Source organism: Periplaneta americana, chromosome 5 (assembly GCF_040183065.1).
Source record: "Periplaneta americana isolate PAMFEO1 chromosome 5, P.americana_PAMFEO1_priV1, whole genome shotgun sequence".
Taxonomy (NCBI): Eukaryota; Metazoa; Arthropoda; class Insecta; order Blattodea; family Blattidae; genus Periplaneta; species Periplaneta americana.
The window spans coordinates 99,232,105-99,260,064 of NC_091121.1; the positions used below are offsets into that span (position 1 = coordinate 99,232,105).

General features: G+C 34.9%; 2 protein-coding genes and 1 non-coding gene across 5 annotated transcripts in view; all 3 read left to right on the forward strand.

Annotated features, from left to right (window-relative positions):
• The window catches only part of LOC138700043 (neuropeptide CCHamide-1 receptor-like), a 172,226-nt gene that overhangs the window by 34,014 nt on the left and 110,252 nt on the right, over window positions 1–27,960 (forward strand). The window lies entirely within an intron of this gene.
• On the forward strand, window positions 2,085–10,443 carry LOC138700045 (neuromedin-B receptor-like). The gene is made up of 2 exons (XM_069826337.1): window positions 2,085–4,205; window positions 6,721–10,443. Exons 1-2 carry the CDS (start codon window positions 4,182–4,184, stop codon window positions 7,795–7,797), a joined length of 1,101 nt encoding a protein of 366 aa, XP_069682438.1. The 5' UTR covers window positions 2,085–4,181; the 3' UTR covers window positions 7,798–10,443.
• TRNAY-GUA (transfer RNA tyrosine (anticodon GUA)) lies at window positions 24,818–24,890 on the forward strand. The gene has a single exon. It is a non-coding gene; the product is annotated as a tRNA-Tyr (tRNA).

Consider the following 27,960-nt stretch of genomic DNA (forward strand, 5'->3'; position numbering starts at 1 on the left):
AAGCAAACAACTTCGATAAGTCTCTCAATTACAAATGTATTTTGTACACAATTTCATTATGTTTGTTGGCTAGAAGCATTGCTCCTTCAGAAATTGTATGTTCAATTCTTCCACGACCAAACAAGACAACACTGTCTTCATTCTGAAGATGTTTTCTTTAACTCTGATGTTTCTAGGATTTCCTATCAAACATTTTTTGTGACACACACCCCATAAGAAGATGATGACACTCATTTTCACCCCAAACAGAATACAAGTATAATGATATAACTTATTTTTCTCAGAGTACGCTGTTATCCAGAGATTTTTCATATCATGAGAATTGAAATTTTCTGTTTTATTTTCCTCCATTCGCTATTTGCATATGCAAATGTGTTGTCGATCTCCTATCTTTGAAAACACATTTTGTTTCATGCGTCCAACTTAAAAACGTTTTCTCTTTTAATGAAACAAATAATTTCTTTCAGTATGAATAATTTTACACAAAATTAGTATATAACACACGCATGCACTTTTGATTAAACTAACACTCAACAATGCAGCGCATTTACTGAAGGCCAGTATAGCGCTGCGTGTTATGTACGTATTGAGGCTAGCCATCTTTTGTACGGAGCTGTAGTAGCGACTCGATACCGCCTCCCCTCCCCAGCCTTCCCACAAGTTTGCTAGTGCCGCACCCTATGAGGAGGCTTATGCCAGGAGTCTCTAGTTCAGAACTCAACATGCTAGAATGACTGTCAACAGTGAATTTAATACATAGAAGGATCGGAGTGAAGCCAAGTGTTACGATACATCGTTATTACGAACTTATACTGCTACTAGGTATAATAACTCGATTTTTTTGGGTAGGATAAGCCTCAAAAATCTCTCAAGAGCTTCGCCACTGATATTCATTTTAACTTGTGAAAGAACGTACCTAACCTGTGCTTTATTGGTGAGCATGATTTATATATCTATTTCCCTTGTACAAGATAACAGAATTCTGACCTTGAAATTCTACATTAGAGAAATGTGACGATACTAGGTAAAGTAATATTGGACTACTCATGGTCTTCAACTTCCTACTTTTCGTCATCGTCAATAAATATAAACTGTCAAGCTTCTGACATGCCGTCGCATATATGTCAGTGCAAAATGGAATAGATAATAATATCAGCGTCTAATTTAATTTTAATATATATTCCACGTGTTAATTTTTATTGTACACTTTATTCAAATGTCTGTTTATAATTTTATTATGCAAATTGTACTTACTTACAACTTAATACCATTAAGTATTCCACTGTGTTTTTTTTTATTATTATGTACATTTTATTCAATTGTCGGATTCTGAGTTTATTATGTGAATAGTATTTGCTTGTAACTTAATACCATTATGTATTCAAGTGAATTCAATTTATTTTTATTGTGAACAGTTATATCTTTAACTATGTAAGCAAATTTTACTCCTGGTTTAGTGTAAGGGAAAGTCTTGCGCCCTGAACTCCCCCGGGTTAAATAAAGTCATTATTATTATTATTATTATTATTATTATTATTATTATTATTATTATTATTGTTATTATTCCAGACGTCAAAATCCTTATTATAATTTTTTTTGCAAAGTTATCAAGGGTGATATTGATTGTGACTGTATCGTAAACAGTATCAGCCATCGTATTCCTAAAAAGGGTTTAAGATTTCAAAAACATTTTTACAACAGAAATTCAAAATCACTTTCTCCAGTCTGTAGATGAATAAAATATGCCAGTTTGCATGGGAAAATTTAGATCCTTTTAAAGCATAGTTTCGTTTTGATTATTAGTATTCACTGTCCTTATTCTCAATTTTATTTGTCTATGTTTTTTTTTTATTTAAGATATTATTTATTTAATTTTGCACCTTTGTATCTTCTGTTTGTGTATTGTGCTGAACTATAATTGGCCTCTGGCTATTGTTTAGCACACATATTAATAATAAATAAAATAAATATATTATTATTATTATTATTATTATTATTATTATTATTATTATTATTATTTAGTAAGAAAAAGGAAAAAGTATAAATTTTCTGTTCATTGGATAGCATATTCAGCCGTAATTTATAATGTTTCATTTAAAAATACAGTAGAATAGTGTAATTTTCAGCTTGTTTTCTTTATTATTATGTAAATGCACGCAATTTGTTACTATCTCTTTCCGCTTGATCTGCAAGATCCACGATTAACAAATAAACTGTGGTGTTCGCGGCATGTCTTAAGTAATAATATTCCTATTTATTAATAAAACAGGGCCAGCTTCCATTCGCAGTGGAAAATAATGTTTGTTCTCCCTTCCAGAGGCATGATAACAGAGGCTCGTTTCTCGATTCTAGTGTTATGTAACAGTCTGGACAAACTTGGTAAAGTTTTAGTTTTTCTAAACTTACGCATTTGAGGTGTGAGGCTCGCCTTGCACAAATCTGAACTACAGGAGAGCTAGTGAGTGATTTCTATAGCGGCGAGGTGCGAGGTCTGCACACATCACAGGTATAGAAACCACTCACTGTCTCTCGTGCAGTCCGGATTTGTGGGAGGCGGGCCTCGCACTCGTATGCGTCGGTTCAGAAAAACCAAGGCTTAAGAGGATTACATATCCTGTGCAATTTAATAATAATAATAATAATAATAATAATAATAATAATAATAATAATAATTTAATGAATCTAAAAAGCTGTGGTCGGGAGGAAAAAGGTCTTAAGTCAACTTTTTGTGAAAATGAGATTTTTATATAGGCTATTCTGCGGGCGGAAACAACTCTCTACAATATGGTAAAGCGGCTAAAGTCAAATAAGAGTCTAACTAGATTTATAGAGCGTTACCAAATGTCCTAAGTACTTTTTGAATCGGACACACACAGAATAGAGGACTTAAGAATATTTAATACTTTATTCCTTACAAACATCACATGTTTACTTTCCATGCTTCCCTATTAAAAAGGTCTAACTTGTATTTGATCTATTTTATCACATACTGATGTCTTTCCTTTTAAAATTTCAAGCACCAGGTAAACAGTCCTATATTGTTTAAGGCCCATTTTGCATTCCTAATAATTTACCTTTCCCATTTATTTTGACGTGAAAAAGGTCATATGTTTAAATAGTCCCTTCTATTCAGTTTGGCTTCTAGTCTTAAATTGGCTCAAATGCGGCTATTTTTGGAAATAATCAAGAAAAATGTTAAATGAGCAACATTACCTATTTTAGAAGAGATATAAACAAATAATATCCAGGAAAACCCTCTTAATTAAAAAACTCTATATTTGACACCAATTTCAATCTTTCTACTACTTTCCTGAAAAGTATAAACATTTTACTTAAGACCTTTTTCCTCCCGGCAACGTAATAATGAGAATGATTGCAAATATTTCATATAAAGGACATGAAACTTGTCAAGAAAGTTGTTATAACTTATCTATTGTAATTTTAATCAAGAAGAGTTAATATACTGTCCCAGTCTAATTTTCCATTATATTTAAGCTCTTGAGCACTTAGTAACAGCCTCTGTGTGGTTGCTTCTTCTTCTCTATAGCATTAGAACAGAAAAGCAAAAGTTTTAGTCCATTATTATTAGTTTCTTTGACGTGAAGTATCCGGTATTGAATCTGTTCTGGTTGTGATTGTATTTATGAATCTTTCAGGTTCTGTTGCATTGTACCAGTAACGTCTGACTGTACACTTTTCTCTTAACTTATTCTTTTCCTTACTGTTTAAATTTATTTACAAATATTTCCTATTCCTGTTAAATGTTTCTGCCACTTTTGGTCTAAGAATGGATATTACCTTCGAAATTATATCCTTAAATTTCATTATGAGGTGACATCCATTGAATATGCATATTCAATCTCATAGTATCCTTTATTATATTAATTCTAGTTCAGCAATTAAATTTTAGTAATTATTCGTGAGAAATTACTAAGGAAAATTGTAATGCATTTTAACATGTTATCAACAGCGCTGTTATTATTCTGTCACTGATGAATAGCCTAACAGGCGGTTTAAATTTGACGAGTGCAGTGTTGTAGTTACTGTTGGCGTGAGTGTTACGAACAATGGTAGTTTCTTTGAAAACCTGCTTGCTTAAAATTATCTTATCATATGTTTTCTGAGAATGTCTGTGCCTTGCACAGTGGTGAAGTACTCTTCGCGTCTAGTAGATTTACAACATGCTGACGCTGCTTCTATGTTTGGTAAGTCGTGCATTATGAATTTGTCAGAAATAATTTTGTTAGTATTAAATAAAATGTTATAAAAATTAAATTTTATTTCGTCGATATGTTTCCCTTGTAAGATATATTAAAGCAAAGCGTTAGTCTTATGGTTAGTACATATTAATATATATAATATAATATATAATATAATTTATTAGTATATTAATATCCTTCGTGCGTGCTTGTGTGCATATGAGTATATCGAGTTCTATAGAGTTCCCATGCAGACCGGTTTCGCTCTAGTCTCTACCTAACAAAATCTGTTGTATAGCGGCAAGAAGTCGTACGCCGGCGTATGGAGAGGTCCGTGCACGCTTCCCTATGCAGACCAGTCCCACTCCACCCTGTACCGCTTAGCTTTCTCAGGACAGGCGCTCTGCACTACCTTCAGTAAGCGGACGGAGTATTGATACCTGGGACTCTCTATATGGACTGAATCGCAAGTATTTATATTAATATCAGGAAGTTATTCTTTCAGATATTTCAAACAAAATGTTTAATACAATTTTCCTCGTTTTTGTTCCCTTTTCGAGATAAATATTGTTTTATATTAAACATTTCATAGCATGTTTTGGGAAAGTCACTGATTTGATTACCAATATGCTCAATCAGCTTAAGAGAGCAGTGTATTATGGAATAAATTATTGAAAGAATTTTAGTTTTGCCCTTTAAATGTGCAGAAATTTTATCCCAACAGATGTAACTTTTTGTACTGCAAACGAATTTTACAATGTTACATTTGTTTAGATCAAAATTCTACATATTTAAAGGACGAAATTAAAATTATTTCAATCATTTCTTATCATAGCACACTGCTCACTTGAATTGACTGAGCGTATTGGGAATTAAATCACAAACGCTATGAAATGTTTCATATTAAGCAATTTTTATCTCGAAAAAGAAGCAGAAAAGAACAAAATTGTGTTATGAAGTTTTTATTTGAAATATCTCAAAGAATAACTCCCTGAATTTAATGGTATTACTTACGGTCCACTCTGTATGTGTCTGTCCTCAGTCCGCCTATTCATCCGTCTATATGTCTGCCTCTTCGTATTTCTGTCTATCTTTTTTTGTCCAACAGTCTAGTTTTCATCTAAATAATTAAGCCTATTTGTTTCTCACAGACATAATTGTCATAAAATGTTATAACATTTCTTCAAAATCGCTACCCAGATTCTAATGCCGGTAGCTACATTTCCCTGCGTGATAATAATTTCGCATCGCAATAGTTGCACTAATAATAATAATAATAATAATAATAATAATAATAATAATAATAATAATAATAATCCGTGGCGCTTCAGCCCCTTAATCCAAATATGAACTGAAGTCCATTGTAGGGTAGAGGAACAACTAGTCTGAAATGTGCTTTATTCATTATATTTTTACGTGTTTTAAATATGCACCTTATAGTTCCATTTTCAATGGAACGGAGACCATCTAAAGATTGTTATCGCATCTTAAAATTCTTCAGCCGTTTTTAACACTCTCCGTGAGAAGCGTGATAACCACTCGTCCACTGACGCCTAGTATTATTTATGCACTTTTCTGGGAGCTCTGTTTCTTTCTTGTTTTATTTAAACGATATCCTGGTGCCAACAAATGGATCTGTAAACGCGAAGGACTCTCCAACAGCGAATGGCGCGATGGCATTAAAATGGTTGGAAATGTTGCTGCAGTACGTGCTGTGCCGGGAAGATCTCTGGATAAACCGGTAGGCATAGCCACAACGAGGTTGAAACTCTTGCACACGTCCTGGGATCCTGTCAGCAATGCGAAGCTCTGCGAAACGCTAGACACCACCAAGTACGTTCAATTATAGCCATTACCCTTAAAGATGCCGATTACAACACGTTTCAAGAAGTACATGGTCTCTCCGTCACTGGCAGTACACGTATAGATACAATAGCTTTCAAAGAATCTACAAGATCTGGATTCATAATTGATCCCACTGTGCGTTTCGAAAAGAATGAGGAACAGCCAGCAGAAGTGGATAAGGAAAAAAAGAATATCTAGAATCCCTATTACCTCCAAAAGTACCGGCTAAAAGAGCTTGAAGTAATCGGACTACTGGTTGGAGCAAGAGGTACCGCTACTCTCTTCATGAAATATGTGTTTAAGAGGCTTGGAATACCTACATCCATTATTCCGATTATAACCTTAGCTGCATCGAAAGGATCGATTGCTCTCCTGAAGTATCATCTATATTCGAAATGAAACTAAGTTCATTAGCATTCTTCACTTTATTGTAACACTTACCTTTCTCTCTAAAACTAGGTTTATTTCAACTAATATAAAAATGTATTTGCAACTATGTACTTGTAGGAGTTTCATTGTCAACATAAAATCAATGGTTTAATGTCCTTGTAAACATTTATATGGTTAACTACTTTTTGTGCCTTGTGACAGCTCACGAATGGTGAGAAGATTTCTAAATTATTATTATTTTAATACTATCTATGGATACTATATAACATTTTTCTTTCTTGTGTAGATGAACATGGCGTTTTTACCACTGCGGGCATCGCCTTGCCGAGTATTACCAGATTATCCCACTGCTGAAGTCAAAACTAATGCCAAAAATTCAAGTTATCAGCAAGAATCGGAATCATACGTAATAACAGTTATGAAAGAGTACCTAGATCCCGCTGTCTACTTCCTGTACATCGCTGTGGGTTTGGTATGGAACTGTACACTTGTACTCATATTCGTGCGTCACGAAGAGATACGGACTGCATCCAACATCATGATCTTCAACCTCGCAGTTTGCGACATCTTGAACCTCGGCATCGGTGGCACTTTTCAGTACATCAATTTCTATGTGCCACACTTACCTGTCGACACCTGCAGAGACTTCATTGCAACAAGAGTGTTGTTGAGAACTGCCAGCGCGTTATCACTGTTGGCTCTCAGTGTCCAACGGTGTTGTGTCACACTTTCTTACTTCCGTCAAAAACCGCTGAGCTGTTGCAGCTCAGTTATTTTTACATCATTGTATATACTAACCGTTTGGCTAATTGCAGCGTCTATTTCAATTCCTACACTTCTGTGGGAAATTTATGGATTTATATGTTCCACGTATAACGATGAATACCCTAACAAGTTATTGGCACTTATTTATTTTATGTTCTACTGCCTTGTGATGCCTACTTTAATGTGTTTATTCAATTGTTTGACTGCTTGGCGCCTGAAGCACAGTGCTAAAGTCCCTGGAGAACTTAGAAATAAACCTCTAGAACAAGTGAGAAACAGGAGCGCAACCGTTGTTATGTGTCTTGGTATTATGATGGTGTTTTGTTATTTTCCGTATGAATTGTGGTGTTTGATTACCTTTTGGACTGATTCAGGTTCTGATACTGCTTTAGCACAGATCATACTCATTATAGCCAAGTACCTCTTGTTCGCTGATGCCTGCTTCAATCCCATAGCATTATATATCATTAGCAGAACGTACAGGAAGCTCTTCAGAAGGTACTTGTGCTTTGTGTTTATTTGTGTTTGTAATAGTGCTTGTCAATACAAGGAGGAGGAAGAAGGCGAAGAGGAGATTACATATATAACAAGACTTTAGACATCGAAGAAATTTTAACTGCATGCTTCACTCAAGTAATGAATATTGCGGTGAGTTGCGACGTCTATTCACTTGCAGAAAGAAGTAATGTGAATGGCATAGAATACGATTAGATCTCTCAGGCTGAAGCATTGCCGTTTTATTCCACAAATTCAGCGGACATAAATGAGAGAAGAGAAGATCTGCTCCCTTTCCGTGGAGACTTCATATTTAGGCTGCTATATTCATTCTTAAACGACATTCTTCAGCCTTGCTGATCAGGGATCCATTACATATGAATGTTCGTCCTTATAGAATTAAAGACAGAATAATTATCTCAAGTATATCGTCGTTGAAGGGAGAAAGTAGACGATGAGAGTACAAATTAAGTTTAAGTACAACGAAAATATTTTTATATGTACAAATTATGTTATAAAACCGTCTAGACATAGGCAAAATGTAACAGATACTACAGGTAAGACCTTTTCACGCTAATTTAAATCAGGAACGTCGTGTGTTCTGTTTCCAATGATCTGCTGGAACCGTTATACTATTTTATGTATTTCACGCAAAATACACTGACTGGCACAAAAAGCGCAACATTTCAACTTCTTTGAAAATTAAGAATTATTTTATATTTCTGAATATTACTTTATTGTTTTATCGTGCAGTATTAAGTCATAGTCAAATTTTTAATTCTGTTTATGAAAAAAAAGTTTATTTTTGTAACAATTTAATTGAATTTTTGCAAGAAGAACATAAGTAACAAAATGTTTACAATGTTTTGTTTCGAAAACTCATTCATGACCCACTCTAACATTTGTTTACTGCACTTCACTGACACTTTCTTCTCACCTTTAAAGCGTATAGGCCTATTGCCACCACTAGCATTAATTACGTCATTCACCCTCTCAAGGATACTCCTGATAAAAGTTGCAATATCCTCCTGAGGAACCAGTTCCTTCTCTTCTTGGAGGGAATGACCTCTTTTTCCCATAACATTTACAGAAACTTTAATACCTTGCCGTCAATGATAGAAACTTGCTGTATGTCCAGATAACTTTTTTGTGTGTAAGTAAATAGATTGAGACAACTGTGATACATCTTGGAATGTAGACTTTCACTGCCGGCGTCATAGGGGTCGATGTTATCCGGGCTCGAGGGCCGTGATCTGTTGGAGCAATACCGTAAAGCAACCAGCCACAGTCCCAGTCATTCACAGCACGCTAAGGAGATCTTTGCGCTTTCGTGTGCCATGCCACTGACGATGTCTGCCGGAGTAGCAGACGAAACGTATGGTAGCAACAGCTCCAACAGACCACGGCCCTTTAGCCCGGATAACATCGAACTGTGATACAATTTGTATCGCTAAAATAAATTAAAATGCATTTTTAAGTAATGAATGTATTTCTCAAAGTTGTGTCAAATTTTAGCAGTAAGAAGTATGACTATTCAGTTAAAATCTGTAGTGTTTGGTGAAAAATTATGACTCCAAAAAAACTTGTTTCGATATACAAACATTTTTATTTCCACTTTTCCTATACAAATCATAATTCTAGTTTATATACAAATGTGAATGAAAATAACATAAGATTAAATGAGATATCACGAAAGAGAACTGTTTTTATATAGGGCTGCGCTTTCAGCTAAAAAGTCATATTTTTGGTTATGTTCTGACCAAACACCACAGAAATTGTTAAATAAATAAGTAAAAATAACTCGGAAAGTGTGATTTTTTTTTAACTTATACTGTATTGTAAGTTCAAACATGTCTTTTCGAACATCCCTCAAGAGCTGAAAAATTATGTAATACCTCTCAATAGGTAAGAAATTACCTTTAAATTAGAAAATTTATCAACACTGTCAATTTCTTTCATTGTAGACGTAATATTGTAATAGCGTTTCTAGCGCATCATAATAGCCCTAAAATATGCATCATAATAACCCTTCTCATTAACACACTAATTACTACCTTGTGGCGTACTGGCTTCTCAACATTCACAGCTTTTCTTTAGGGAAAAATGAAGCTAACACTATTTTGAGTAGAAAGAAAATTAATATAATATAACTTTATTCATTGATGAGCAATAGCAAAAGTAACCGAGTATCGCATGAAAGATTTTTTCAAGAAACAATACTGCCTTTTCTTTTAATACATTTATGAGATTGATAAAGATTATTTCTGCAGTGCCTGGGAAAAGTGATATAAGTCAGTTTCCACATTACAATAATTCATACAGAAAAAAAAAATCAAATCGACATAAACCAGTGTAAGTTGTCAATAAATTATCAAAAAAGGTTTGTGGAAACTGACTTATGTCACTTTTCCCAGGCACTGCAAATTTGACAGTGTTGCCTTTTCTTTTAATGCTTTTATGAGGCTGATAATGATTTTTTTAAACTTTGAGCAATATTCCTCCTTAAAGAGCATAAAATGTACTTCCGTATTTGCAGTTTTAATGATTTTCAAACTAAACCTTTGGTACATTTACAGTAAATGTTTGTATAAAATTAGCCTGCCTTTTTACTTTATCATACTAGTCCTATTTGACCCTACGGGAAAACTTTCGATCTGAAATTAAGTAATTACATTTTCTATTCTAATTGTTGTAATGATCAATTACTTAGATATTTTGTGTTTTAAATAAATACAATACGTGAAACATTTTCTTTTGTATTGCTTATCCTTCTACAATATAATCTTCCACTATATAAGCAGGCTTAGGATACGAGATAACTTAATAATGAAGTAAAGTTGCAGTGCAACGGAGTACAGATGGAATGAGGTGGCGTGTTGAGATTTGTTCGCCTTTGCGTTAGTGTACAATCCGGTTCGTGATGAGAGGTACAGTATTCTTTCGTCTCTCCCTACGAAACGAACTCAGGCCATCACAGTGCATTTTCAATCCATAGTGAACAGTTTTTTTCGAACTTACATGGTAACGCTAACGCCTTCAACGTCGCCGAGGGACATGAAAAACTTGTGAGGTATGTATCCTACTTCATTTTCCACCGTCACTAGATTGTACTATTAACAGGAGAATATAACGCAGCACATTGACGTCGTTTACATTCACAGTAGCCCATGTCAAGGAACTCTATAGTCAAGGTGTGGGTACATTGGTTGCTAAAGTGTCCCGGATAATAAGCCTGCTTTGTTTTAATAATATTCTCTTTTATATAAAACTAGTGGCTTGTGCAGCAAATTCTGCTGCAAACTAAGTTCGTTAGATGTTCAAATAAACATTTTTCAGATTTATTTTCAATGAAGAATACTTGTCTTTTTAATAGTTATTTGCTTCCATAATAATGAAACATACTCCCTCTGAATGGATTTTTTAGGCCAAATACTTTTTCTTGAACCTATCCAACTTCAGGTTTTGAGTTTCAACGCGAAAACGCAAGTATCAATGTCAGGAAGAAAGCAGTAGCTATTTCAGGTCATTGTGGATTGTAGGCAAAAGTTAAAAAAAGTCAGGTTTGCTAAGCTTTCGAACAATAGCAATTTCTTATAGCTGCTGCATGTAGAACTTGAAATGTAGAGCCTAAAATCATTTTATCCTACTAAGAGATCTTGCTGAAATGATCTAGAGACTACAAAATTTTCTAGGCCTCTTATTTTGATCTTTCCTTAGGAACTGTAATTTTTGCGCTCTGTCGAGTCAAGACTGAAGACAATGACACATATCAATATCTACACTACACCGCCATTAAGTATATGAAAAAGACCCAACCCCACTGGGCTAATAAGTATAAAAATATTTGATTTTTAATAACAATATTATTATCTTACTTAAGTTTTGTAGTTATATATAGCAGCCACTCAGTAAATTATAGAAATGAAGATCTAAATTAAGATATTCTCTACATTTACTTACGTAACCTCAAAAGTTTCACTTTCATGTCATCAATATAGCATCAATATTATGTACAATTAATGAAAAATGATGCATCATGATATTAACTATAATAACATTTAATTTCTAATGCTAATAATGTCATCAAACCACCTCAAGTTTCGTAGATTTGAATATCCAATACACAGCTGTACTCAGAAAATTGTTATACACTGCAGAATCAGTTTTTAATAACAAATTGAATTGAGCTCTAAATATGTCGGAAATCCTGCAGGTCATGGCCTTCGTGTAATAGCCTATTGTTTATTGTAGTTTGTGTTTTGTTCTGAAATTCAATCAAGTCGGCCGTGATTCGATAAAAATTAGTTCTCAAAGCTGGCAACAGATGGATTTTGGAAAATAGGAAAATTATGTAGGAAAATTGACATTTCACTGAAAACTACCACTTTTCCGAAAAACTTTGGGTTCCAAGCTTCAAAATGAGGGGCCATTTATTAAAATCCGTTCAGCCGTTTTCCCGTAATTTCCATTACCAGTTCAAATTATATATATAGATTTAGTACTAGGTTGCAGTGAAAGTGGTAGATAGACTTTTTTAATTCTTGTGATGGTGATAAAGGCTACAATGGCAATGTAAGTGACAATGGCGACGGCTATGATAGTGAATTTCGCAGACATCTTGGTATAAGATGGCGCTGGCGGTGGCGTCCGCGACGGTGAAAGCTATAGCAAATATCTGTTTAATTTAAACGTAATGACTATGCGAAATAATATTTTTCTCCAATCATATCACACAGTATTTTTTTTTTAGAATATGTTTATATATCACCGCACTGTTTAAGGCTTGTCTTGTGTGCCATTAATATTTATGGAAATATTTTAGACACTTTGTCGCGCTGGAATGGGAGCTGTATTCATACGGGTTGGTTAGTTGCTTCATTTCGCAAACGATTTTCACGCACCATAAAATAAATTGTACTGCTTGTCGCTCGCCTGTCACTTTCTATTGTGATCAGCAAATAGATGGTGACATCTGACGCCCGCAAATGGATATCACACGCTAATGAGCCTTACGTACGCAACTTCGGTGAAATCCTGCATATGAGAGCGCATTGTTTCCAAATATTTCTCTCTTTACTTTCCTTCCCTGTTTGTACAGAATGAAATAAACCGTTGTACTTGTCACGCGGAAATTAATCTGTACAAGAGTAGCGATGTGGTACATAAAGATACTTGTAAAGAATGTAGTAACTAGTGTTGAGAATTATATGCACTATAACCCGAAAATATGGATGCAAATATTCACTTAAAATACCGAAATATGCACTTATATGTGTACTAAAATCTCAAGAGCCGGAAACTTACCATAGTATAGGATCCCACGAAAAACAAAACGTTAACCACATAATGGGAAATATTCAAATTACTGGACTTAAAAAAGGAAAACACAGTCATTGTAATTTATTAGTTTTTGCTAGAGACCGGAAAAATATTAAGAAAAATTTATCAAAATATGAAATTTATTTTACCCGCAATATGCATTTCATTGCTAAAAATATCGTTTCTAAACCATTCGGATTAGATGAAGGATCGATGGAGCGGAGAAAAATTCTCTCTGGCACTGTGTCAGAGTCGGATACCGGCCACTTAGCCACTCGTAATGAGTGCACCTCTGCACATTAGTGTGTTGGACATTGTGCTTCTGTGACACAGTGCATGAGGGTTGGCCAATAAAAGGGAAACTAAGAGGTGGAGCTAAAACTGAGAGGATTCAATCTGGGATCGGAATTGAAATCCGGTGTGGATTAGTGGATAGAGCGTCAGCACATAGAGCTGAAATATTATTTGGATTACGTTTTCAGCATTATTTACAAAATAAGCCCATAGACCTTTATAGCTTTGACTTTTTAATATGCTATGAAATAAAATGTAATAAATCTGCATTTAAACAATATGTCAGCATCATCAAATCCTCATGTGAATGTAACATCTAGATAACTCAATTTTTACAGTCAAGAGAAGAAAAAAGGTTTTACATTGCCTGGACTCAACACTGGTTACAATATAACACAAGTAACTTGTCTATATTTTCTGGCAAAGGATTATACTTAGTTAATATAGGTAGGTAGGTAGATAGGTAGATAAGTAGGTAGTAGGTAGATATATAGATAGGTAGGTAGATAGATAGATGGATGGATGGATGGATGGATGGATGGATGGATGGATGGATGGATGGATGGATGGATGTGGACGGATGGACGGACGGACGGACGGACGGACAGATAGATAGATAGATAGATCGGTGGGTGGGTGGGTGGGTGGATAGATACTTTATTGCTTGGAGATAAGTACATTATGCATAGCAACGTCAATATAAATAAAATCATACAAAATTATTTGCCAAGTTAAAATATTCGTTAATGCTATACCAGCTGTGTTCATACTATTTTCTTTTAATTAACGATTTGAATGAATCGTAATTTAAATCTTTCGTTGAATTTGTTAAGCTATTATAAAACTTCAGAGACATATAAAAACGGTTTTATGTAGTCTTGTATTTGCATAAATGAAGTCTTCTATCGTTACAACTTCTTGTGTGGTGTTCGTGAAAATTCAAGTTCAAAGGAAAATTATCAATATTCACTTTGGTATATAACAAACACTGCAATATATATGGCGGTGGAAGAGTGAGAATTTTACAGGATTGAAATAAAGGTTTACAATTTTTCTTTTGGTCAAAACCCACAAATAATTCTCACTGCTTTCTTCTGTAATTTAAAAATATTAAAAGCTGAACTATGATTTGCCCATAATAAAACACCATATTGAAAATGACTATGAATATATGAAAAATATACTGTTAATAGCACTTTTATATGCACAGTTTTGGACAAACATCTTAACATAAATATTCCTTTAGATATCTTACCTGAAAATATATTGATATGGCTATCCCACCCCAAACCGCATTCAATATGAATATTAAAAAATTTGATGTTATTATGAAAAGCAACACTTTTTCTATCTAAGCTAAATTTAAGATCTGTCACTTTACTTTAATAATAATAATAATAATAATAATAATTCTTTATTTATACTGGCAGAGTTAAGGCCGTAGGGCCTTCTCTTACACTCTACCAGGTTACCCTTTCATTAATACATAAATAATTAGAAGAACACCATGACTTCATTAAGATATCATTCTCATCTAACAAATCTTGAGAGTCAGAATAGCAATCAACAGCTAGCTGAATAGCCACATCGTCAGCAAATGGATAAGGGTTTAGAGAGTTACTATTAACAACACTAAGTAAATCACTAATAAAAATAATAAAAAATATAGGACCTAAAACAGATCCCTGAGGTACACTATATACTAAAGACTTGAACTGTGATAGTGAACCATTATAAGCTATACAGTGTAATCTATTATTTAAGTAAGAATTTATAAGATTCTTTGCCTCTGAACTAAAACCATGAAACATTAATTTGTCGGCTAATATACGAGTATAGTGAGATATGGTGTCAAAATCATTTGTCATATCATAAAATTTACATAAAACAGATTTTTTCTTTTCAAGACCTTTCAAACATTCACCTACTAGTGAAAGAACAGCATCACAAGTATTACGATTTTTACGGAAACCAAATTGGGAAGTAGAAAATAAATTATTGGATTCAAAATAATTAATTATCTGATCATTAATAAGAGATTCAAACACCTTGGCTACTATAGGTACAATAGTCACTGGCCTATAATTTTCCATATCTGATTTGACACCTTTTTTAAAAATCGGAATAACTTTAGAATATTTCAAGATTTTAGAAAAATAAGACATTCTAATACACTTATTAAATAAAATACTTAATGGTTCACAAATATAAGGCGAAGCTAACTTAAGTATTACAGAATTAATACCAAAAATGTCCAAGGTTATATTATTACTTAGAGATAAAAAATTTTTTATGCACATTCTCAACTGAAAATTCTCTAAAATTAAACGAATTAAAAGAACCATTTATATTACTTAAATCTAAAAAAGTACTAAAATTATTTACGCTGGGTTCAATACCATTAATAATGTCACTAACCTTATTGATAAAAAAATCATTAAAACACTCAGCAGATATATTCTTAATATAATCAGAAGCACTGTCATTTGAACTCGTTGGATTTTTTATTACAGACCATATTGCCTCAGATTTATTAGTTGCTTGTAAAATGAATTCAGAATTAAATTGTCTCTTAGCCAATTTGATTTCAGAAATGTATACGATGTGTATGTGCGAACCAATGAAGTTGCAGAAAGAGGAGAAATTAAGTAGGCCTAGACAGCAAAATCGTGGTCGAAATCCCTTTAAATATTAATTTACACGTACATAAGTAGACGTGGCAACACTGAAAAGACTTTCACTGGATTCGAAAGAATAAGCACAATTAGAATTGGAACCACTTCTTTTGTCTGGCTTTTCGAATTCATTAACGCTGCGAGTGTAATGACACTATGGAAATTTGGAGACGTCAATTGCCCTTGGATATCCCGAAATGTTGGTGAAGTGGGTTGCTTGGTCTTTTCTAGTGTTTCTTTTGGAAAACATCTCTATTGTCACCTTATATTATCTGAAAAGTCCTCTTCAGTTGTAGTTAATGAAATAATAACGGAAGGGAAAAATCGTGCAAAGAGTGAAAAATATGAAGATATTTATCTAATATGAAAATTTACCTAATATTATTAAATATAAACTTTTTTGGCTCTAATTGAATTCTGCACATAGTGAATCGTGAAAATCCTGGTTCCCATACCGCTAGAAGGAATGGCTTACAATATGAAATCTCATTTTTTGCCTGTCTTTAGTTATTGCCTTATGGGTATTATTAACAAGGAGAAGAAGAATATATTCTGAAATTTTAAATTATAAAATACTGTACTCCAATTTATTTCATATTAACACATTTCTATCTAAAACAAGAGAAATATTTTCTAAATAATGTTTTGAATGTTCCACTACAGAAATACAAAGCTAAGGGATTAAAACATGCATTAGCAAACAGGAAATACTTCGATACCACAAACGCAACGCCAACAGAGTCTTCATAATAATTTGGTGTGAGCCAGTACACAACATCAACGCAACACAGTTTGTAAGGAATAAAACAAATAACGAACAATACAGACCAAAAAATCACAACATTTGCACTTCTGTTTCTTTTTTGGTTTTGTACTATATCTCTAAATTCCCTTACACTTCTTTTCAATCTTCTAGCAGTTACAAAGCTAAACATAAACATCAAAAGTGGTAGAAGAGCACAGTAGAAAAGAAAGTTGATAATCACCATTACTTTTGTCGGGTACGGATCTTGTACGTCCATGGAGCACAAGTATGTATACACTTCCCTTACTAACGCTACTGGGAGTGATACTAACGTTGCTAGCAGCCATATTGCTAAGATGTAGACTGCGAGATAGATGTTTGAACTCTTTGAGCTGTAACGTTGAAAGTTAGGGATGGTGATGAAGAAACGCTGGATACTAAGGGCAACCAAAGACAAGGCAGCGCCCGCTCTCAGTAACTCACTAATTGCCATCTGTAATCTACATCCAGTTATCATCATCGGGTAACTGTGCTCATACAAGCACAAGAACTGGATAGGACCGCTGATTCCAAGATTCAGGATGTCAAAGATAGCGAGATTCAAGATCATGACGTTTGCAGGTTTTCTTATTTCTTCACTACGAATGAACATAATAATAACGGCACCATTCAACAAGAAACCGATGACAAGGTAGATTGAGAAGACAACAGGATCCACATATCTTCTAAAAACGTCCACAGTTGTGTACTGTTCTTCAGAATTCCCAACTTCAGAAACATTCTTCTTATCAGCTGTTAAGTAAGGATAGTTATGTGCTTCACTAGCAGCAAGTAGTGACTGTGAAGAGAATTTTCACGATATGAGACAAAGTTATAGTTCCAGCTGTGACTTGTGTATTTATGACTAAGTAGCGAATCTGTGAGTTAAATATGATGAGTTCAAGTTTGTCTTATAGTTATCCTTCTCACACATACAGAGTGGCCCACTTAACTCTTTCACCTGCGATAGCATGTCAAATATTTTATATACACACAAATCGACAATTACAAGTAAAATTACATCGAATGGGATATCTGATACACGTAATGTATTTTCTGTGCATGAAATAATATTCAAAATATTACAGTCAACTTTCTTTTCTTAAAGGGAAAACAATTATGTTCTATATTTGAAATGTTGCTGAAGTTGTGCACACACGGTTAGATGTTTTCCATGTGTAACTTAAATTTCAATATGTGCCGGAAAAAAATCGAACCGTGTGTACACTACTGACCGGACGAAATCGATTCGAATAAACGCTCGTTACGAGAAATTCCCGCACCTTGTCCGACGGGCGAATCACATGTGCTTTCTCTTCGTATGCACTGCGGAGAGATTTGGGGCTTAACTGAGGCGTGTTGGTCCACAATCTAGTAATGAGAAGTTGTGCACCGCCATCTCTCCTAGTCCCGAAGTAGAAATCTTACACGAAAATATCTGACACAGCCGGGAACCGAACCTGAATCGGGTAGTATGAAGGCAGACGTACTATAACAGAGCTAACTCGGTGGACTCATCGTTCTAAATTAGAAATTTACAATTATACCAAAGCAACCTCTTCTCTTCATTAAATACGCATAAACTATTTTCGATATTAAACTTTTGTGTTATTAGTATTCAATGTGAGACATAACCATATAATTAAATATATTTTAATTTTCTGAATTTAACACCTATACAAGTACCTCTATATGCACCTTGTGTGGATAGTTTCCAGCAAGACTGACATTGAAGAATTATTTAAAGAGAAAATTAGAAAATTTAAAAGTTTGAAACTTACAAGAATAAGGACAAATGTGGATGCTTGTATAGCCTATGTGTGTAAAAACAAAACATATTTTAGTTACTTTAGTTTTTTTTTTTAATTCGTCAATATGTAAAAATTTTGAAATGGTGTCAGGATATAGCCTACTACTCATTTATTAATGAATTGGTAGTGTAATTCATATTTCTGATTGTTTGTGTTTGTATCATTAATTATTGTATAGCCTAGTATTAACTTCACATTCCTGTAGGAAATTATGCCATGTACAACGTACACGCCTTACAGAGGATTTTTCTTACACATACGACATTCGTTCAAACCACAGCGCTCGCAAAGTGAAATCTGATAGACAACAAATCGTAATCTTGCCCATGTCCTTGACATGCGTATAGTAAACAAATGACCATTACGTCTGATGTACTCCAACACACTGTCTGATCACAAATCCCGTTTGGTTTATATCTCAAGAACTATTTGAGTTAGAAAATTCGATTCTTTTGCTTTTGTGTTTGTCTTTAATTGAAGAACATTCCTGTAAATTTTGTGGTTTTATTACCGAGACAGCGTTATGCAACAACAGACCATTCAGTAAAATCACCTTTTAGAGGCAAATAGATATTTATTTGAACTGAATTATAAATTTAAAGTATTAATATTATTCAAAACTAACCGACTCTGAGCATAAAATAAAATAAGTTCAGAAGCAAACAAAACATCTTTACCATTATACGAGTATTAAAATAATTATAATTTTTCAATAAAAAACTAAATAGGCTACTGTTTTCCTTTCACAGAATAAAAAGGACGGAAAACAAGTAAGCAAGAACTAAAACTCAATATTGAGGGTGGAAAAGAAGGTACTAAATATTCACATATTTTTACGATAGTTTCAACTATTTGCTTACAGATGATACCAAAATCCCAATCTTACAAAATTGTTAAATGGACTGTTGCTGCATAACTCCATTCACATGGTCGTATGTACGAGTATGTATCAGAGCGTACTGATTCATATTTGAAACATCGACGATGAAAATACTTAGTGGCGGTTTTGAAGAAATCCACATTACACTGTTACCTCAGAATTAGGATATAAATATTATAAATTACTGAAGTATGTAATGTTTAGTCATATTTCATTATATGTAGGCTTCTTAATTTCGAAGATAATAATTTTATATTTAAGTATTACTATTAGTTCTTATTGTTTGAATGTATATTTCACTTCTAATAGTGTGGAAGAAAAGGCCTTATGAATTTAATTCTACCAGAATAAATAAATAAATATACAAACAAATTAAAGAAAACAAAACAAACAAAGAATAAGTCAATGAATATTATTTCAAGAAAGTAATATTTCAATTCCTTTTTACTAATTAAATAAGTTTTTGTTAATCTATATTTTCATTAACTTATCAGTATTTTCCTTATAATTACATATTATTATTATTATTATTATTATTATTATTATTATTATTATTACTGCTACTGTTACTATTTTTGTTATTATATTCCATTATTGATACTAATTTTGGTTTGTAATGGATTTGTGGAGTAAGTATTATGCATAGTATCTATAATTTTTATGTTTTACTGTCAACAGTATATAAGTTTTCTTAATTAATCGCAATTAAAGAGCGGTTTAAGTTCAGGTACTTACAGATATAAACAACATTTCTTCTATAAGCGTATGCCTGTATAAGAAACCGAGCTTCAAGTTGTTGACTGTCTGTGTCCTGAAAGAGAATTATCTCCATTCTCTAGGTAGTCCTGACTATGCCGGTTTCTAATCTGAAGAAGGATACAAGGAAACCCCCGAGATTAATATTGTGTACAAAAGGTTACTTGAATTGAATTTACCAAGAAAATTCCAAATTCTGTCCGGCATAGTGAATCCAATTTCTAAAATTTCTTCAAATTTGAAAACATTTTACTAAAATTAATTAGAACTACTAGTGAATCCGGTACGTAATTTGACGCTATCATGGTCGTTAAGTGGGTTTATGAGTAGTGCTGTTCAACGGAGCGAATCCTACTGACGGAGGAATCGAAGATTACGAATAAAGCTCTCCTCCGATGATCTCGGGTACTACCGTAGGTGATAGAGGAAGTATACGTAGGGAAGCGACAATCGAAGAACGGAATTCTCAAGGACGACCGACCGGCAGGCCGACCGACCAACGAGACTGGAGGTAGTTGACAGTGTGATAAAATGATACTGAAGCGGGTATTCGATAAATGAAAATTCATTCATTCAGTTTAAATTAGCAGAATTTTGTCAAGGGTGTTATTATTAAAATTGTTTACAATTTACATTATCGGTATTTTGAATTTTGTGTACTATTAGTGTTACTATTATTATTATTATTATTATTATTATTATTATTATTATTATTATTATTATTATTATTATTATTATTATTACTTACAAATGGGATATAGAGAATCCGGAAGTTCATTTCCGCCCTCACATACGACCGTCATCAGTCCCTATCCTCAGCAAGATTAATCCAGTCTCTACCATCATATCCCACCTCTCTCTTATCTATTTTTATATTACCCTCCCATCTACATCTCGGCCTTCCCAAAAGGTCTTTTCCCGTCAGGTCTCCCAACTAACACTGTATATCACATCCTGGATTCGTCCATACGTGCTAAATAGCCTGCCCATCTTAAACGTCAGGATTTAATGTTAGAAATTATGTCAGGTGAAGAAAACTATGCGTGCAGTTCTGCGTTGTGTAACTTTCTTCATTTTCCCGTAACTTTATCCCTCTTAGCTACAAAATATATTTTTCTAAACAGCATATTCTCAAACACCCTTAGCTTCTGTTCCTCTCTCAAAGTGAGAATCCAAGTTTCACAATCATACACATCAACCGGTAATATAACTGTTTTATAAATTGTAACTTTCAGTTTTTTATAGCAGACTGGATGACAATAGCTTCTCAACCAAATAATAACTGGCATTTCTCATATTTATTCTGCGTTTAATTTATTGCCGAGTGCCATTTATATTTGTTCCTGTTGCTGAAAGATATTTGAAGTTTTTCAACTTTTCAAAAGATATATTTCCAGTTTTGATATTTCTATTTCTTACTATGTCACGAGACACAATCATATACTGTCTTTTCGGGATTTATTACCAAACCTACCTCTTTACTTGCTTCAAGTAAAATTCTCGTGTTTTCCCTAATAGTTTATGCATTTTCCCCTAACATATTCACGTCATATGCGTAAACAAGCAGTTGTTATAACTTGTTCACTACCAAAACCTCTCTCTCATTCTGGGCTTTCCTAATGACATATTCTAGGGAAAAGTTAAAATGTGAAAGTCATAGTGTATCTCCTTGCTTTAGCTCGCAGGGATTTGGAAAAGCATCAGACAGAAACTGGCCTATACGGACTTCTGCTGTACGTTTCACTAAAATACATTGTAATTAATCGAACTAGATTTTTAGGAATGCCAAATTCAATAGGCATATTATATAAAACTTCTCTCATTACCCTGTCATATGCCTTTTTGAAATCCGTGAATAACTGATGTACTCTACCCTTATACTCTCATTTTTCCCCATTATCCGTCAAATACAAAAAGTCCGATCAATAATCGATGTATTACGCCTAAAACCACATTGATGATCCTTAATTTTTTTTTTCATATATGGAGTTAATATACTATTATATATTATTCGCGCGCGTTTCTTGGTACGTGAGCCGGCGACGCACTGTTGCCAAACTATGTAGATTTTCATGTTACTTCTCTAATTAACCTGAACAGTTACATCACATCTAACCTGTACACACATAAGTCGATAATCAGTTATCACTTATCACAAATTAGTGTTATGAAATACTGTCTCACAGACTGATGTTTATGTTCCAAATATCCGAAAGTGTTGCGATCGGACTCAATTCGGACGTAATATTCAAATGTATGGGATTCCGTCCGCATGACCGGTTACCCTAACTGTCGATCACCCATGTTTTATACTTGCTGACAAGAACACAGCAAATATAATAGGTGTAGCCTACTCCTGGAAGCTGCTTTGCATTTGTACGCCACGTTCGAAATGTGGCATTTACAAGTAACAGTCCATTTAGAAGTGATCCAGCACGTCTTTTTTCGACAATAGAATCTCACTACTTACACATTCCATTACAAAATGTACCGGTACTGTAATCTATTGACATCTTGTAGACGTAATAAATCCCGGAACTGTGATTGTTTTAATTGGTTATTTTAGGACACTTTATCAACTGCTATGGTTATCTAGCGTCTGAATGATATGAATTTCATAATGTCAGCGAAATGAATCCAGGGTCCAGCGCTGAAAGTTACCCAGCATTTGCTTTTACTGGGGTGAGGAAAAATTCTAAGAAAAGCCTTAACCCGGAACTTTTCCGAATCGGGATTTGAACCCGTGCGAGCTCGTTGCATGGTTAGTCATGCTAACCATTATTGTACAGCGGTGGACCATTCTCTCTAATGCATAATATATTTATTTTAAATTATAGAAACAAGTTGGTCTTTGTCTCTATCGTTTCTATTGAATTCTAGGCACATGGTCCGTTTCGTTCAATTTGTGGACGACTGTTATTTTAAAGCCTAAGCATGGATGAATATAATAGGATGTGAAACTCTTGTCAGTACCATCTGAAATCTCGCGGACGAAGTAACAATACCAGAGTTCTCCACTTATCCGTTAGAGACAGTTATTTGAGAAGACAAGATGGAAGTCAGAAACTTGCAAAGAAGGCGAAATAAATGTTCTGCCCCTGGATGTAAGTGGTACGTGTGAGTATATGCAGTGTATGTTAAACTGTGATGTTCCTAGAACTTGTAAAAATAGTGTTGTGGAATGTATTGTAACATATAAGAAAGTAATAATTTCATTCAGTCTTCTGCCCAAAGGCTGGCCTTTCTAATGAATTAATCTCAATAGATTTTGCAGACTTTTCCAGTGCACTGTACACTAGTAACTTATAATTCAGATGGCCTTATCTCTACCAGATTAAATAAAAAATACTAAATACCCTAACAATACAATTTCAATTATCGAACCTTTTGTTTTCTTTTCTTTCCCATTTTTTTCGTAATTTAATTAATTGTATTGGAACGTAGTGTAAAATAGACCGTCTCTCATCTTCCTAATGGCTCCAATAAGAATTTTCAGTGGAAGATGATGTGAGTAATATAAATTGAAATGTTTTATTTTAAATTAGGTAGTTTCAGTATGGAGGAGGTATATGTTATGCACATTGTTAAACTTTTCGCCACCTGTTGCGCTGCTAGATGCGCGGAATAAGTAATTAGTTATTCTTTTCGCTACTCGGTGTGCTGCTAGATGCATGGAGTAATTAATTATCCTTATAAAAACAAGTGGCAGGGAGATCAGCTTCTACATTAGTGCCTCCAGCACTTGAGACGGAAGAGTAAATAAGTTTCATATTGTATTATTCATCCATGGCATTAGTTTTATCAATTTCGTCGCTTTCCAAGCTGATATCTTGGATACACCTACCTGTTTAGGTCTTTAACCATTTTGTGGGAGACTGTTCTACCCTATAACCTATATAAACTATGGCTAAACGAAGCAGAAGTGGAACTCGTCGGACTCGGTTCGAGTCTTGGAAACCACTTCCTCCCTACGGGGCGATTGGCATGTTTACCGTACTCAATGCTGTATCTCAGTAGCATCTCGTAGTGGAACAGGTAACGTTTAACGTAACAAACATGTCTCTTTCTAAGGAACTTTCGCAAGCAAAAAACCAAAAAAACTGTTATTTTCACAAACAAATGGGAAGACCAATTTTTATATTGTGAAGAGGAAGACCACATTCGATATTTGATATACTTTAAAGCAACGATCATCAGCACATTGCACTCTCGGGCTAACGTCTCTTACCCGCGAAGAAGAGACTGCACTATGGTGCATCCGTGGGTGCTGGCGGGTATGCTCTCTACCTCTTCCTGCTGCACGTTGATCCGCTTACCCTTAACCCACTTCAGCGAGTGCTGAGTACCACTAGTTTAAAGCGTAACGAGATGTAAAAGACAGCAAGTTAATCATTAAAGATTAGAAAATTAAGCTCTACGTAGATTCTTCGCCCAACAGTGCATAATACTGTGGAATCCCGGCCACCAAGTGACTCAATTGAGTGCGCACCTTGTATAATGGCAATTGACTTAATATATCTCAACTTATATGTCGAACTTGGAGTAAGGCCACAAAGGGAAATACACTAGAGGAGGAGCATTCGATCCGGTTCTGTGGATTGAAATTCGGCGTAGCTCAGTGGTTAGAGCGCTTGGTATGTAGAACCAAGGACCCGGGTTCGATCCCCGGCGCCGGAGCGAATTGTTCTCTTCTAATAATCAACATAATCGTGTTTATACTTCACTATTTAATGCCTGACAGCTTATCAAATACGGAACTTTTAGAGCAAGAAGGTCATGTCTTGCCAATGATACTAAAAATTCACTATGAAGGGTAGCAACATACTCTTACACTAGGATATGTCCCTCGATTGTTTCCTCCAAAATAAACCAGATTTACTAAATCAAGATTAGACTAATGTTTGGGACATGGCCCCATAATCCAAGATCGTATCTGAAATTACTTTTTTACTCGGTTATTCAACGATGCTCTATGAACTACTAGGTTATTTAGCGTCGTTGGAAGTGGTGATTACGAAATGGTATTTGGCGAGATGAGGCCGAGGATTCGCCATAGATTACCTGACTTTCGCCGTACGGTGTGGAAAACCTTGGAAAAAACCCAACCAGGTAATCAGCCCAAGCAGGGATAGAATCTGCGCCCGAGCGCAAATCCGGATCGACAGGCAAGCGCCTTAGCCGACTGAGCTACGCCGATGGCCAAAATGACAAAAAGGAAAGCATATAACTCATAAGTGAATATTTACCTGACAAAAAGTCTGTTATTTCCTCAAGATAATTAATCAATGCTTATTACTTATAGCCCTACCTACTATCTGTATGGCGTTCGAACTTACTTTATTATCACGATTTATTCCTAGATGATTTACATTTTCAGTTTTGTTGTTTTTAAGCAGAAAAATACAAAAAAAAATTGTTTTCATTGAGAGGTATATAATTTACTCCAAACCAGAGAGAAGCACTATGGGCTGGTAAACCACAATACTTGAACCCTGTTCAAAAGAATAATTGCATACGATACACAATGAAAGGAACGAGATAGGTCACATAATATATTTTTTAGAGCATTTATCTTTCAAATTTATTCCTAATATACAAATAGGCTTTCTCAATCGCTATCACTGTAGAGCTACTTCTAAGGAGATCAAAGTGTATTAAGCACCTTTTTTTTTAATATCTCTAAGAATAACCCCCTGAAATTAATTACACTACTTGCGATGCACTCTAATAAATATTGTTTTATATAAATCATTTCACAGTGTGTTGCGAAAGCCATTGCTTTAATTCCTAATATGTTTAGTCATTTTAAGAGGGCAGTGTATTATGATAATACAATATCTAAAGAATTTCAGTTTTGTCCTTTAAATATGAAGAAATTTGATTCGAAGAAATGTAACTTTTCGTTCTGCAAAGGAATTTTACAATGTTACATTTGTTCGGATCATAATTCTGCACATACATATTAAGGACAAAGTAATATTCTTTCAATAGCTTATTATCATAATGCACTCTCACAATGACCCAGCATATTGGGCATTAAATGAATGGCTTCTCAAAAACACGTTACCAAATTTTTCATATAGAACAATATTTATGTCGAAAAGGAAGCAAAGACGAGTATATTTGTTTTATTTTTCGCGTAGGCTTCCGCGGCTGGTGTACATGGTGTGTGGATAAGCTTCAGGGCTTCTAACGCGTTGTCTTGGTGTTGGTGGCTGATGTTTCGACCGCTGTGTTGTGGTCATCTTCAGAACAGTTGTTGGACAAGGAAATAGTCTGCGAGCTCGTAGGACCAATCAGAAGAAGAACCTACGACCTATCACCGCAAGTACTCCCCCCATCGAGACTACTATATATAGGGTGTTTAAAAAATACGGGGCATAATTTCAGGTATGTATTTCCCACATGCAGACAATCAAAATAGTTCATTACAACATGTGTCCGGAAATGCTTCATTTCCGAGTTTTGGCCTTCACAACATTGAAATTCACCGGAACGTTTTTCTTTCCGCAGGTCGTTGCCGTCAAAGGAGACATTAAGAGGGCACTCTGACAGTTCATTCCGAGGCGAAGTGTTGTGTAGGCGTTAGACTGTGCGACATGTATTCAAATCAAGAGCTGGAAGAGATACACTTCATGTACTGTAAAGCGGACGGCAATGCTGCGCTGGCTCGTCGTTTGTACCAGGAGAGGTACCCACAGCGACAATGTACAGATCGGAAGACATTTGTACGTCTCCAATACCGTCTGTGCCAGTATGGAAAATTTAACTCTCCTGGTTTGGGAAGGGGACGACCAAGATCTACAACTCCAGAAGTACAGGAGGAGATTCTGGAGGATGTGAACATGACTCCTTCTACCAGCACACGAAGGTTAGCGTTGCAAGTCAATGTTCCTCATACGACTGTCTGGAGACTGTTGAAAGAGTATCAATTGTATCCTTATCATTTGCAACGTGTACAGGCCCTGTCACTAGCACATTACCCTGCACGAGTTAGGTTCTGTCAGTGATTCTTGCAGCAGTGTGGTGTAAATCCGAACTTTCCTGCCTTAGTATTAGTTACAGATGAAGCACAGTTCACACGAGATGGCATAACAAATTTCCGCAATCAGCATATATGGGCGTATGAAAACCCACGTGCAACTGTTCCATCTCATCACCAGGTGCGGTTCTCCCTCAACGTGTGGGCCGGTATCATTGGTGATCGATTAGTTGGACCCCATGTACTTGTAAACAGACTTACGGGGCAGGCGTACACAAACTTCCTGGAAAACACCATACCTCATGTTTTAGAAGACACTCCACTGATCAATCGTCAACACATTCACTTCTTGCATGATGGCGCTCCTGCACACTTCAGTCGTACGGCTCGCCGATACTTGGATCGAAGATTTCCTGATCGATGGATAGATAGAGATGGCCCAATTGCTTGGCCTCCACGCTCACCTGATCTGAACCCTCTCGAATTCTACTTGTGGGGCCATTTAAAATCATTGGTTTATTCGTCTCCGATCCCTGATTTGGAATCCCTTCGGAATCGAATTGTGGCAAGTTCTGAGGACATACGCAATACTCCTGGAGTTTGGGATCGTGTTCGCAGGTCAATGAGACATCGATGTGAGGTCTGTATTCAAGCAGGAGGTGGACATTTTGAACATCTTCTGTAATGACAACAACCTGCGGAAAGAAAAACGTTCCGGTGATTTTCAATGTTGTGAAGGCCATAACTCGGAAATGAAGCATTTCC

Excerpts from the sequence above, each read along its gene's own strand:
- LOC138700045 (XM_069826337.1), top strand. The coding sequence starts at position 4,182 with ATGCTGACGCTGCTTCTATGTTTG. Across the intron at positions 4,206-6,720 it reads TGACGCTGCTTCTATGTTTG|ATGAACATGGCGTTTTTACC; the intron begins GTAAGTCGTGCA and ends TTTCTTGTGTAG.